At 38.1% G+C, this 15,309-nt stretch overlaps 1 protein-coding gene and 1 pseudogene across 1 annotated transcript in view; both read right to left on the reverse strand.

The window, feature by feature from the left end:
• Window positions 1-1,378: 1,378 nt before the first annotated feature.
• Window positions 1,379-3,169, reverse strand: LOC142870109 (uncharacterized; annotated as a pseudogene).
• The window catches only part of IFNAR1 (interferon alpha and beta receptor subunit 1), a 30,614-nt gene continuing 16,683 nt past the window's right edge, over window positions 1,379-15,309 (reverse strand). Inside the window, exons 4-11 of the mRNA XM_012747052.3 lie at window positions 14,476-14,633; window positions 14,227-14,368; window positions 11,901-12,015; window positions 10,305-10,504; window positions 10,046-10,200; window positions 7,286-7,436; window positions 6,306-6,451; window positions 1,379-4,975 (exon numbers count right to left, since the gene is read on the reverse strand). Of these exons, the coding sequence (XP_012602506.3) occupies window positions 4,736-4,975; window positions 6,306-6,451; window positions 7,286-7,436; window positions 10,046-10,200; window positions 10,305-10,504; window positions 11,901-12,015; window positions 14,227-14,368; window positions 14,476-14,633 (1,307 nt within the window). The 3' untranslated portion in view covers window positions 1,379-4,735. The remainder of the gene's footprint in view (window positions 4,976-6,305; window positions 6,452-7,285; window positions 7,437-10,045; window positions 10,201-10,304; window positions 10,505-11,900; window positions 12,016-14,226; window positions 14,369-14,475; window positions 14,634-15,309) is intronic.

Raw genomic sequence — 15,309 nt, forward strand, 5'->3', positions numbered from 1 at the left:
TGTCAGCTACAAAGGTTAAAAAAAGAGAAATCTCTTCCTAGTTATTAGCATGTTAGACACACATATAGGTACAGGTGGGGCAAAAAGATGACTTCTATGTGTGTATGTGGTAGAGATCTTTTGGGAAGATTTGTGTGATGTACCTTTATACTAAAAAAACCTAATTTTTCTACAAGTAAAATTCCAGAGTATTAAAAGCATTATAAAATTTGGGAACAGATAATAGAGTCAAGTACACAAAATGCATTATGCTATTATATATTTAAGGACTAATTTTGGAAAAATGGATTTTCTACTGGAAAGATAAGAAAACAGGGATTTTAAAAATTCAATTCTCCCTCAGCTTCTTCCTCGATGATGGATCGATCTAGAAAACTTTGGGGAAAGGCGGCAGGAGTGGTGAGTCACTGTAAGAAGGAGTTTTCACTTAAGCTACTGAGTACTGTAATTTTTCAATTCTCTCTCTCTTCACAAGCCTTGTTTTCCCCCTAAGCCAGATCTACCATCAAGTTTTTCTTTCTTCACCCTCATCATTTCTTAATTCACAAAATATCTCCTGCTAGAACATGAGTTCCAAGTGGGGACAGATCACAGAAACAGTGAGACACTTCTATATGAAAAGACACTATCAAATTCTCTCTTCTTGCCTTTGCTCCCCTTAGGGGGAAGAAAAGACACTGCTATTTTCCATCAATATAGGTATCACACCGCAAATATCCACTTATATTTACATTATCCTTAAGACTTACAATCCTGTAATCAGCCTAAGCCCAAGAAAAAAGGTAATGAAGAAAACCTAGAAGTTACTAGTGTTTTATCACTGCTAAGTAATGGCATTTCTTGGGCATCAGAGATGATTTATTTAATTAATATTCCCTGTCGATTGTGAAAAAGAATTTAAGGAAGCTTAGAAACACAAAAACAGAAGGGTTTCCAGCATGAATACAGATTGTGTCCAACTTCCCAGGCAAATGTGTCTAGATGGTAAATGAAGGACATGTACGTGGGGGCTGAGGAGCCTCCTTGGCATGAACTTACCCTGAGAGTAGTATTAACATGGGAACCGGGGAGGCAGCCAAGTTCAGGAAAGCAAGGAGATGCACTGCGGCCACAAACTTTCACCAAAAGGCCGCGCTGCAGTCCAGTCTCGAGAGTGTGAAGAGAAAGCAAATGAAGCTGTACCTACACGGGTCCCGCGGGACAGTAACGCCGTCGCGGCTCCTTCAGGGTCCTCAGCACTGGGCATGGAACACCTGGCACAGCCAACAGTCCCCTCTGTTAGGGTACCTCTTAAAGGCATCCGCTGCAGCACCTTTATTTCTTTATTTAAAATTTATTAAATTCAAATACAAAAAAAAACCCAACAAAAACCAAAGGCTTTCAGGCCCAGTGTTTATTATATAAAATTATTTATATTAACAGCAGGAGGGTTTTAGACAAAAACACAAATGAAATAAAACATACAAGTCTGTGGCATAGAAACACTGACAACATGGCTACATCCTTCTATGATACAACCCACAAAACACAAACATTGTCAGATACAACCCCTTCTTCACATTTTAGATTTCATTCATTCAGTAATTATCTTCTGAGCACCTTCTATGTGCTCAGCCCTGCATTGACAGCTACTGGGGACACAGTAATGAACAAAATCAAGTCCCTGCTCTCACAGAGCCTCTGATTCTAGCGTGGGGACAGACAGACATCAAACAAGACAAATATACATTAGAACATGTTGACAGTCACAGGATTACCAGGGGAGGGCATGGAGAAGAGAGAAGTTTCTGTACATCCTTAACTCCTTAGGAGCAATTTGAGGCTGCTTTAAATGTCACAGTCTCTTTTGGTGGGAAAGATATAAACTTTAAATTATATTTCTAAAGTAACTTTTTTGGAGATTGCAAATTTCTGGCCAGACTCTTAAAGTTCATACTTCGGAGCAGCATTTCTAATTTTCTAATTAGAATGTATACTAGTGAGTACTTTATGGCCAGGCTAACGGAATAAGGCCCGCATCATGTGTGTGTGTGTGCAGATGTACATATACAGACATATATATATGTATGTGGTTATAGGCCCATATCACCATTTACATATACATGCATAATAATGCATACATATTAATGTTAATATGTACTATACATTAATGTAACATTTCTGGCTCTAATGATACAAGTCTTTCACATATATTCTTAGATTTTATCTAGTCTAAGAACTACCAATATTGTAATTCTGAGGCAGTTTATTGGTGCCCCCAAGTGCATGGTGTTTCTACGTAAACTGTTGTTCAGAAAAAATACGTATCTCATGACTAAGCACATCCTGATTCAGCAACATGTAGAACACAATGAAGGATGGAATGGAACTGCCTTTTCATGTCTAAAAGACAAAGCAAAAATGAAGTCTGTTTTTCTTTGCTGCTGCTGCTCAGGTGCTTGTTCGCTGAAAACCACAGATGGTTTCAAACTTCAAGACTGGTATTCACATATCTTAGGGCCTAACAACTTCACTGGTGTCTTTTCATGTCAAGGCCTGCATTTTCCTTTCTCCATATCCTACAAGGGTGTTTTTTCTTTTCAGGATGTCCAATCTGAAGCAGCTTTTCCCTGTGATGAACACAGGCCTGGAAGTGCTAGTCAGGATCGCTGAATTGGTCTGGTCGGAATGGCAGTGGTGGCAGGAGTCATGACATGTTCCCAATCTCCTCTTTAAAGAGGCAAACTTCCAAAGTGACAGGGCCTTTCCAAGTGTAAGGCCAACCCAGCAGATGTGCTTCACACCAAATGCCTCTGGTGACAAAGATGAAAAGGTGTCACTGCAGGCTCTCCAGCTGAGAGCTGTCTCAGAGATCCCCGGGCCTCCTTGGCGGCCCACTGTGTAGACGACTCAGGATGCTGGGGCGGCAGGTCCAGGAACACACATGGTGTGGTCTGCAGACCTGTGCATGTGCCCAGGATGTGCTGAGAGTCCCAGCCTCTCTAGGGCTGCTGCTTTCACCCCACCGGGATGACCCTGTGACCTCAGCAGAGACGACTGCAGAGACGACTACATAAACGAGTCTGGCCTCAGTGACGGACTCCCCAGCACGCTCTGTGACGTCATCTTCTTTTTCTTTCACTGGTCCTTGCTGCAACAGTTGAAGGGAGAATTCTGCCCTACAGGCCATCGGAATTCCCAGCCTTCCTGCCTATAAGGAATATCCAGGGAGAATCCCAAATATCAAGTAACTTAAAAATAAGTTATAGGTGCCTTTGGAAAGCATTATATAATTTTTAAAATTAGGTTTTTGTTCCTAGTTACATTTTCTCCCACTTTGCTATTCAATAATTTGTATTTCCTTGAGTGCATGCAGGCTCAGCAGAAGGGGTACCTGAATACTGCTAGACAGTATAGAGAAGCTGGCCCAGTATTAAAAATGACCAGATAAGCCCTAAGAACAAACATACTTAGTCGGTTAATAATTAAAAGTTGATTATATACATTGTTCTTATTTTTTTCACCAAAGTCACTTCTTTCCTACTAAAGTATTCTACTTCTTTCTGTCTCTTCTATCATTGGCATTTTCTGGTTCTGAGATTACTTGCATACACACTTTGAGTAACTTGTACATACCCTCACATCTTAAAATAAAACAATGACTTCTCTAATCAGATAATTATCCATTTTCTATGACTCCAGTAATTGCAAATTCTAATCAGAAGCTATTGTTCTAATAAGTTATGAATCAAGAAGTCCTAATGTATAGTGAAAGATTACCTGGTTTTCATCCCAGACTAGTGATGGACAGGTAACTGGTGTACAAGCCAATGTTCTGGGATAAACGGATAGAATTCTCCAAACTTTTTAATTTTGAGACAGAGTCTCACTTTGTTGCCCAGGCTAGAGTGAGTGCTGTGGCGTCAGCCTAGCTCACAGCAACCTCAAACTCCTGGGCTCAAGCGATCCTACTGCCTCAGCCTCCCGAGTAGCTGGGACAACAGGCACGCACCACCATGCCCGGCTAATTTTTTCTATATATATTAGTTTGCCAATTAATTTCTTTCTATTTATAGTAGAGACGGGGTCTCGCTCTTGCTCAGGCTGGTTTCGAACTCCTGACCTCGAGCAATCCGCCCACCTTGGCCTCCCAAAGTGCTAGGATTATAGGCATGAGCCACCACGCCCGGCCCCTCCAAACACTTGGTAAGCTACTCTTCAGAAAACCAACCGGACACTGTTGTGTCCAGGCTTGCCTACATATACTTCCTAAGGGTCTATAGCAGTATTAAAAGACCCAATGTTCTAAATATCTCTTGAAAAGGAATGAAATGTAATACTGGGAATGAAGAACAAACAGCTGACACACGCAGTAGGCTGCAGCACCCATGACGGTAAGTGACAGGAACAAAAATACCATCCTTCGCCACAGAGCACAGCTAGCACTGTGGTACTTGAGCTGTCATGAGAAAGATGAATGGTTATCCTCTTGACCTGACTCATCTCATCAAAGCCAAGACTGACGACAGGTCTTTCAAGATTGGAAAAGAACGTAGGAAACTTTTCTCCCAACTCCTGTAATTTCTTTTTAAGTAGTTAAGTGCTTGCCTGTATTGTTAAGATCTATAATCTGAAGATGTTTTTTCTTCCCCAACAATCAAATATCCTCCTTCATAATTACTGAGAAGAGCAAGGAGCTCAGGCTCTAGTGAACTCCTCAAAACAACCTAATTAATACTTTAGAGTTCATTTCCAGTCACACCGTTTCCTGTTCTAGAAATTCTTCACTTGTTTTACTTCCACTATTTTCATCTTCATTAGAATAGTTTCCTGAATCTTCACTAGTTTGGGAACTGTATTTTTTGTGATCTTCATCAGTTTGATTAGTTTCTTCTACTGTAGTAATTGTGTTTACATTTTCAACTATAAAACATTTTTCAGTTTGTTCCTCAGAAGTTGAAAGCAGAAGATTCTTTAATGGCTGTTCAGAGAAATACTAATTTAAAACAGGAAAAGAATAGAAATGGGTTATTTAAAATAATAAAAATTTGTTTTCTAATTAAAATAGCTTTAGTTTCTATGTCCATTATTTAGAAAAACCTATCTTTTAGTATGCATATTCAAGGCAACTAAGAACATACCAAATGCTCTGTAATGTCTAGAATAAAATCATTAATAAGGTCATTCATATCTGAGCACTTTTTTTGGTGAGTCTATGCAGAGCCCCTAAGAAAGGTGCACTGTGCTCTCAGGAGTAGGGGTGGAAGAGCATTTGAGAAGACTAAAGGAGGACAGCACTGGGGATTATGAAAATTTTATTTGAAATAATGATACATTTTTTACCCAATCCACAGATAACTGGGAGTAGCATAAGTGAGAAATTATTTTTTTCATGTTTAACTAAGAATAATTAGCTGTTAGAACTAGCTAGTTTTAAATAATAGCTATGAATATTAGAGTATATAAGAATGATATTTAAAAATTCAGAGGCATAAGAATAAAATAGTTAATATTTGCTGAGCACTTTTAGAGTGCAAAGATTTTTATAGTTTATCTCCTTTGTTCTACACAATGCATGGGGTAATATTATTATTTTTTTAATTCCTCCTAAGATTTCCACATCCTAATGGGGTAATATCATTGGCTCCATTTTATAGTCTAAGGGTAGGTGCTCAACTACCCTTAGGTGACTTGCTCAAGGTAAGCCAGAAACTCACCCCAGGTGGCATATCATTCCCCAGGCACAGATTGTGTGCTTAGTCTTCAACATTTAGTGCTTTCAGGAAATATGCTAACTTTCATGAGTGCCACACAAAATCTGTGATGTGTCATAAAAAAAACCTTCATGCTATTAGTGATTTCATCCACTGACAAAATATTTCAGTCTTTTGTATATACACAGATGCTCTTGGATTTATGACAGGGCTATGTCCCAGTGAATCCATAGTTTAAGTTGAAGATGTCATAGGCTGAAAATGCATTTAATACTCCTATAAACCCATCATAAAGTGAAAAATTGTAAGTCAAATCACTGTAAGTCAGGGACTGTCTGTATTGTGAAGAAATCACAAAGACTTTAAGTTGTAAAACAAATGCCACGGTGAGTCTATAGATTGCTAGAAAAATGAGATTAAGGACAAACCTTACCACTCCAAGCTATGTTATTACATTAAATGACAGTTTCTAAAGTTAATTTACTAAATCTTAGAAGAAAATACCCAAATTAGTCCGTATTTTTTTCTGGATATCAAGAAAACCTAGATATTCTTTTGAAATCAAACATATTCTGTTCATTCCCTAGCTGTTGACAAAGAAAAGTAACATACCTCATCTATACAGGAAGAAGGTTTAAGTGATGGAAAGAACACGTAATTGATGCCTTTCCAGAGGACTTTCACACCATAGATGACAACTGCGACAGCAATTAATGCAATGCAAATTCCAGCTATAAGCCAGCTCTTGGAAGTATTTCCTAAAACGACGTAAATCACGTTTAGCATGGTTTGACACACAAATACTTTTATAATGCTGACAGCTTGTGTGAAAGACCAGCTATACGAAAGGATATAAAATCTATTAAATAATACCCCTTAAAAATATTTCTGGTAGCACTGAGTCCAAAACAACTGTGGGCAATGACATTTACATTTAATGATGGGCCTGAAAGATGCTCAGGGAAAAATACAATATTGACATATAGACCCAAACATGCAAGTATTCTTCAGCACTCTACAACTAGTGAAATTTAAAAAATACTCTATAACTAAGCCTCTACCAGTCAACACTAAAAACTGTAAAATGCAAAGTAAGACTAAATCATTACTGCATAAAAACAATTCATAGTTGAATGAATTGATTTCCACATAATTATGTTAAGGATTATATAAAAAACTAAAAACCAATAGTCTTATTAAATGTCAAAGAGCAATAAATTAAGGAAATTGTGTGGATATTGAATGAAATATAAAGCATTCAAAAAACACTGAATTAAGCATTAAAAATATTTTCTAAAACTGAAAGACTTAGCTTAAAGGTCTATATTTGATTCATGTAGTTCATGAAAAAATATTCTATAAATACATATAGATAAATAAACATTTTTATATAAATATATACATAAACACATAAACATAAACAAACATAAATATATTTATATACATTTATATAAATATTATAAACAAATAAAAGCAAATATTCTATTTATCTTTTACAGTAAAGAGAAAATATTTTATAATTTTCAATGTATAGCATTGAATTATTTTTATTAAATCCAGTTACATTTTAAAAAGATGTAAAAGATTCTGACCTGGTTTTGTTTTCTTACACACAGTATCACTAAAAACACTGCTTCTATTCCATTTTCCATCCACAAGGTGTGCTCTGGCTTTGACACAGTACACAGTCAGCGGTTGCAAGTTAGGAATAGTAAAATCAGTTTTTTTCTCTAGAAATTTTCTCTATAAAAATAATTAAATCATTGATAAAATTTAGTCATCTCACGAAATCAGATAGCGAATATTTATTTTCCCAATTCTTTTATATTCAATCTAAGATTGCCCTCTTCCAAACAGTTGGTATGTGGTTAAGAAATACAAATTCATTTTAGAATTATAACCATTATAACCAAATCAGAAAGTTAAAAATGCCACTGCCCAAAAAGCATATGATACATTCTAAGGCAACTCTAACGTCTTAGTACTGCTGGTTTGGTTTGTCATTCTTTAATACTATCTCTGATTCATGACAAAATGGTTAAGAGTAGGGGTTTTGGCCTCAAATTGCCTGCATTAAGAGGTATCACAGCCGTGTGTCCTTGCACAAGTTATTTGATTTCTCAGTGGCTTACTTCCTCATATGTAAAACGAGGACAATTACTCCTCCTATCTGCACCAGTCAGCTGTTGCTACAATCCTGTGTAACAAAACTATCTCAACACTCAGTGGCTTAAAACCTAATTCTGTTTCTCACTCCCAGGTTTACAGATTGGCTGGTGAACTCCCCCCATCAGGCAGTGGGTTCCGTTTAGTTAGGTCTGCTCTGTCAGTCTCATCCTCCTTGGACCAGGGACTACGTGCAACATGCTTTCCTCCCATCAAATGGGCACACAAGAGCCAGGTGACCCTGTGAGCACGCTACAGCCCCTGCTCACAGCACATCACTCAGGCTCCACCACTGGAAGCCCCGCATCAGCGAGGCAGGGTGAAGACTCTATCCCGAGTAGCTTGCCAGGCAGCAATTTAACTGATCATACCATCTGACAGGTTTGTTTTGAAGAATGATTGAGACAATTCATGTAAAGTACTTAGCACAGTACCAGATATATAATACATATTCAATAAAAGAGTTGCTAGCAAAGGATAGGATGGCAACTAAAATTTATTAAATCTTTGCTATTTGTCCAGCAATGTGGTAGGTATTTTGATGTTTCCTCATTTTATTTTTTTGAGGCAGAGTCTCGCTCTGTTGCCTGGGCTAGAGTACCGTGGCATCATCATAGCTCACAGGGATGTTGCCCTCCCTACACCAGACTTGGCAGAGTCAGGGCGCTGCAGTCCTTGGAGAAAGCTGTGGTCAAGGCCTCAGGCCCGTGGCTGCCTGTGCTCCTACACACACCTGTGTCCCTAGCCCCGGCACCTTCATTCCTGGGTCTCTCCATCTGTCACCCGGGCTAGAGTGCAGGTGCCTCATCACAGCTCACTGCAACCTCAAGCTCCTGGGTTCAAGCGATCTTCCTGCCTCAGCCTTCTGGATAGCTGGGACTATAGGCAAGCGCCACCACGCCCAGCTAATTTTCTATTCTTTGTAGAGTTGGGGGGATCTCGCTCTTGCTTAGGCTGGTCTCAAACCCCCAAGCGATCCTCCCACCTCTAACTTCGAGAATGCAAGAATTACAGGTGTGAGCCACCGTGCCTGGCCTGTTTCCTCATTTTAAACCTATAAATATCCTTTTGAAAGAAAAATTTAGTTGCTGTGATTACCACCACTTTAGAGAAGAGGAAACAAAATCTCAAAAGAGGGAAAGCACCTTGCCTATGGTTACACACTTTGGTAGTGAGACACACATTCAGATCTGTCTGATCTAGGGACAAGAGAAAACTGACCATAATTCTCAACGGGCTAAAGTATGCAGAGGTAACAGTTGTTAGTTAAAACGAAAGCACCCAAGTCATTTGCATTTGCTTAGATTTCCAACAGAAAATGAAGTAAAGTTATAGAACGTACCCAGCTGACTGCACAAGATTTTTAAACGTTGATTCCTTGATTGTAATTCCAGAGGGGAAAAGTGATCTAGCAATCAGGTAGATTAGCTGATGCTGTATTATCTTTGCCAGTGGTTTCTGAATTTTAGCGTTCAGACCAGTGTTTTTCAACCCTATTTTCATTACTACTCCCCTAAAAAGGACTTTTTAGACAGATTTTTCTCTAATCCTCCCCCACCATGAAATTAAATACTAAGAAATAACACTTTGTTGGGCAATGTTGAACTGTGAAGGCATACTTTACTTCTGGGAGGCCACAAACCACTGTAATACCTAAGATACTTTTGCTCCATAAGAACAAATTTTTGTCCCCTTGGGCGTGCCAGTAGGGGACATTTGACGTCTGGAGACTTTTTGGGCTGTCACAACTGGGAGGAAATGCTACTGGCATCAAGTGGGTAGAGGTCAGAGATGGTGCTAAGCATCCTGCAACGCACGGGGCAGCCCCCACCACAAGGAATTATCCAGCCCAAATGTCAACAGTGTTGAGAAACCCTGCTTTAGACAAGTATTTGGGAATCATGTTAAAAACACAAATTTCTAAGGTCTACCCCCAGAGATTCTGGTTCAGGAGCAATGGGCTCAGCAATCTGTATTTTAAAAGCAAACTGGTGCCGAGATGCAGGTCATCCATAACTCTATAGTGCAAACAGGGAAAACGCTAACACTATCCATATTATAAGTATCTGAGTTAATCACACAGTCTTGAAGTTCAAAATTATCCCAGAATTTTAAATTTAAGCTTTACTTACCCAAATTATAGTTATAACTCTAAGTCACAAAATTATATTACATAGTCTTTTTACCTCAGCATTTGAAGTGTTTTTCCAAAAAATAATTTCATAGCTGAGTGGGTAATACTGGCTCACACGCTTGTTTTCAGCCTCTCTGGGAGCGCCTATGTAGACGCGCAGTGAATCCCCAACGGATTTCATGTTAATGACTGGAGGAAGTACGGTAGCTGGAAAAAAACATGTAAAGACGTGATATTCAATTAGAAAAACAATTTTAAGAACTTGCACCAAACTGGAGAATTACAATCTCAAGTAAACACTATTGCCTTACTTTGCATGTCAGAGCTAAATTTTTTCTCTTTAGACCAAAGAGATGTGTTATTTCCATCAGATGCTTGTACACGGATATAGTAAACTCCTTCTGGGAGAACATTTTGAGCAAAGACACACTGTGTCGTTTCGACATTTTCACAGTCAAGTATTTGTTTCCATTCATGTGAATGTTTCCCAGGATTCTTCCTTACATAGGCGCTTTTAAGACAAAACAACATGTTAAAAATTTAAATATATTAATTCAATAAATATTTGTTAAGTATTTACAACAGACCAGACACTGTTGTTAGGGGGTAATAAGGTTACTGAAAAAAACAGCACCCATCCTCAGGAAACTCACAATACAGTAAACAATAGGTATCTAAAACAAAAGGAAACCAAAGATTGCTCCAGATTATGACAAGTAGTAGGATGCTAGAGGTAGTTCTTTTTTTTTTTTTTTTTTGAGACAGAGTCTCACTCTGTTGCCCAGACTAGAGTGAGCGCCATGGCATCAGCCTAGCTCACAGCAACCTCAAACTCCTGGGCTCAAGCAATCCTCCTGCCTCAGCCTCCCAAGTAGCTGGGACTACAGGCATGCACCACCATGCCTGGCTAATTTTTTCTATATATATTAGTTTGCCAATTAATTTCTATTTTTAGTAGAGACGGGGTCTCGCTCTTGCTCAGGCTGGTTTTGAACTCGTGACCTCGAGCAATCCGCCCACCTCGGCCTCCCAGAGTGCTAGGATTATAGGCGTGAGCCACCGAGCCCCACCTCTAGTTTCTTCTCATTCTTCCTTTCCTACCTTAGCTACACTTTCCTTTGGTTCCTCTATTCCTCTGCCCTCAACATGTATCTTTCTTTCCATCACTTTTCTCCTCACAACTCACTTTTCCTTCCACTTGATTTTCCCAATCTCTATTTATTCCCTACAATTTTCCAGTCAGTATAAACTCTACACAGTTCTCTCATTTATTGTGGTATCTAGACTTCATTCATATTTGGCTAGTCTCTACTTAGCCACAAAGAAAACATTTCTCTCTAACTCTCTTTAATTCCCCAGTAAAGTAACCACTAAAAAAGTTGTCAAAACCACTAAAATAATAAAGAAAATGGGAAGGCTAACTTTTTGAAATGAATAAGGCAAAGTGAACGGAATGAGATCATTTCAAAGGCTCATGGAAGAACTGAGTTCTGAAGAAAACTCAGGTTCAAGTCAAGTATTTCAGATTAAGGAAATAATATATGCAAACTAGAGTCACATCTTTTTTTTTTAAAAAAAGAGCAAGAACCCTAGCTAGGAGTTCAAAATCAGCCTGAGCAAGAGTGAGACCCTGTCTCTACTAAAAATAGAAATAAATTAATTGACCAACTAAAAAAAAAATATATAAAAAACATTAGCCAGGTATGGTGGTCACGCCTGTAGTCCCAGCTACTTGGGAGGCTGAGGCAGTAGGATTGCTTGAGCCCAGGAGTTTGAGGTTGCTGTGTGCTAGGCTGACGCCACGGTACTCACTCTAACCTGGGCAACAAAGTGAGACTCTGTCTCAAAAAACAAACAAACAAAAAACAACAAACTGGGCAAAGGGAACTTTATGGAATAGAACTTACTGGAGCCACTGAACTTGAAAGGTCACGTTTGCATTTGCGTAATCCCATTTAAGAACATAGTTCTGATTTTTAACATCAACTTTTAAATTTTCAGGTGGAGGCAGTTTATTTTCAGCTGGAAGCCAAAGAATACATAAAAAAGCATATGTTTTTTACGTTAGTGAGACAGTATGTGTCAAGAATTCTTAACAATATGGGCAACAAGATAAAGGCTTAGGTTTTATCATTATAGGGTAATAGTTACATAAGTTATAGTGTATCGTCACACAATGTAGTATTATGCATCCATTTAAAAGAATGTGCTAGATCTGTACATGCTGATACAAAATGATATCCTCAATAAATTGGCTTAAATAAGCAAGATATAAAATACATCTAGCAGGGTCTTATTTTTTAATTTAAAATACAAAAACAAAAAAACTAGAGGTCTGTATATACACTTATGTGAGTCCTGAAGTAAGTATGAAAGAATATACACAAACTGCTAGGCGATGCTTATCTCTCTGGTCAACAGAATTGGGGACAATAGGGCAGGAGGACTTTAAACCCTTCTGTATTGTTTGATTTAAAAAATATAATATACTGACTTTATAGTTAAAATAATAACCAAATCCCACCTCCTAACCGTGTCCTTAATTATTAGCAAGATGTCACTGACTAAATATATCCCAGGATGCTTTCGTATTTTAATATTTCACTTACAAAGCGATACTTTTTGGAACACTGACCAGTCTACTAGCAACTCCCCCTCCTCCCCACTCTTTTTCCTCCTTGCAGAACTCACAGTCTAGTTACCTCCCCCTTTTTGTGGATTCTGAACAAATCAAACAGTTTTTGTCATTATAAAATAGTTGGACTTTTAAGTAGAATTTTCATTACTACTTATTTGAGATAAAAATCCCAAATAACATTTTTTTGCTTTATGTAAGTGCTATTATCTTGCTTTTGTTTTAATATCTATTAGGTCATTAAATATGAAATGTGTGATTTCGAATCAAAAGTGTAGATTATATCTCAACAAGCAGCAGTACAATTAATCAAAGTATGCGCCTAAACCATCAACACAGTGTTGCCATCTTAACGGTCGCTTGTTTACGCCAGCAGCAAAGCAGCCTGGATAGCAAGTAGGATGAAATCGCCAAAGGTGTTTTCTACAGCTTGTTGAAATATTTTTCTTGGCAGGAAGTGGTCTAAGCCTGAAAGGAGTGGTAGTCAGGTAGTGCAAGGTCTGGTGAATATGGTGGATGACAGAGAGTTCCAAGCCAGCTTCTGTAGTTTGGGCAGCGTTGTTTGAACAACATGTGGTTGAACGTTGTCATGCAAGAGGATTGGCCTGTCTCTATTGACCAATTTCAGCGGCTTAATCACAAGCGTCCTCATCATTTTGTCCAACTGGTTGCAGTACACATCTGCTGTAATCGATTGACCAGGTTTCATGCAGCTATAGTGGATAACCCCAACGCTGGACCACTCAACAGACACCATTAGCTTTTTTTGGATGAATATTCAGTTTGGGACTATGTTTCAGCACTTCATCTTTATCCAGTCATTGTGCTGAATGCTTGCAATTGTCAAAAAGAATCCATTTTTCATCACATATAACAATATGGTGTAGAAATGGTTTGCCTTTATGTTGTGACAGCAAAGAAAGGCAAACTTTGAGATGATTTCTCTTCTGATGCTCGTTTAATCATATGGAACACATCTATCCAGCTTCTTTACCTTGCCCATTTGTTTCAAATGGTCCAATATTGTGGAAATAGTAATGTCAAACCTTGCTGTTAATTCATGCATAGGCTGAGATGGAGTCACCTCTACTACAGCTTGCAGATCATTGTTATCTACCTTGTTCTCGGGACACCCCTGTGGCTCATTTTCAAGATTAAAATCACCAGAACTTCTCAAACCATCTATGTACTATGAGTTCATTAGCCGCATCCTTCCCAAACACTTCATTGATATTTCGAGGTGTCTGTGCTGCATTGGTTCCACGATCGAACTCATATTCGAAAATAACATGAACTTCTGACTTCTCCGTGCTTTCACAAAAATAGCTCTAAAAAAATTTAAGCGATAATAACAAGCCAAAACGTGTTTGCAAGACTGAGGATGTACCTTCACAATAAAAATAAAACAAGAAGTGTCAAAGTGAAATATCAGTGGTATCAACTGTCAAACTTTGTACTTAAGGAAATCAGACATTTCATACTAATAACCTAATATTAAACCATCATATAAACTTCAGCACTATGAGACTAGTGCCAAAATTGACATATTGCCAATCTATTTATACAATATTGACTCTAAAGCAAAATGTCCTCCTTACCTGTGGTATTTATACAATACACCGGACTATAGACACCAACTTTCCTTGGCGTACGTAGTCTTGCCTTAACTTTTAAACAATAGGTAGTCTCTGGCGAGAGTTTATCAACTTTATATCTGAGATAACCAGTTTCAATCATTTCCTATAATAAAAAATTGAAGCCAGTTCTTTAAAAAACGATAAAGTCAAATTTTAGGATTAATTCACCTCATTTTTCTCTTACATCAAAGTAAAAATAAAAATGCTTACTTCTATACTTGAAGAAATTTTCCAGATAACTATGCTATATATAAAGCTTGGACCAGCCAAAGCCCACATGATACTATCTATTGTTCCAGGAGGAGAGATGTTTACTATTATTGCTTTATCTTCAGCTTCCAAATGTACACCTGGAGGACCAATTTGAGCTAGAAAAAATAAAAACAATTATATGTAACTTTGTTAATACAATGCTGAAACATTCATTCAACAAATAATTCTGAGCATTTAATATGCTCCTGTTGCTTCTGGGAGTCAAGTATGGAAAGCTGTAAGATTACCAGTGGAGTGACTACAGAATGAGAAGAGGAGAAGTTCAAGGATGGAACCCTGCAGCAATCTGACATTGAAAAGTCTGGCAGATGAGGAGGAGAAATTGGCATTGGAGTGACCAATAAGCAGGAGGAGAACCAGGAAAGAGCAGGGTCCTAGAGATTCAGTAACGGAAGTGTCTCAAGGAAATGGCAATGATGCCACATCTGTGCTACAGAAGGAGCGAGAAGACTGGGAATTCACCTGGCATCATGGAGGCTGCTGGTGACCTTGAGAAGAGTGGCTTTAGTACAGTGACGGAGGAATGAAGTTTGAATGGAAATGATTAAAGAGAAAATGGGGGGAAAAAGTACAAAAAAGAGTATTGATAATTCTTTTTTGAGTTTTGGTAAACGGCAGTGGTTGTGAAACTTTTTGGTGTCAGGATCCCTTTATACTCTTCAATTATTGACACTTCCAAAGAGCTTTTGTTAATGAGTTATGTCTTTTTGATATTTAGCATATTAAACATTAAACTTACAAAATTTTAAACAATTTAATCCACCTTAATTA

This window comes from Microcebus murinus, chromosome 1 (genome assembly GCF_040939455.1).
Source record: "Microcebus murinus isolate Inina chromosome 1, M.murinus_Inina_mat1.0, whole genome shotgun sequence".
NCBI lineage: Eukaryota > Metazoa > Chordata > Mammalia > Primates > Cheirogaleidae > Microcebus > Microcebus murinus.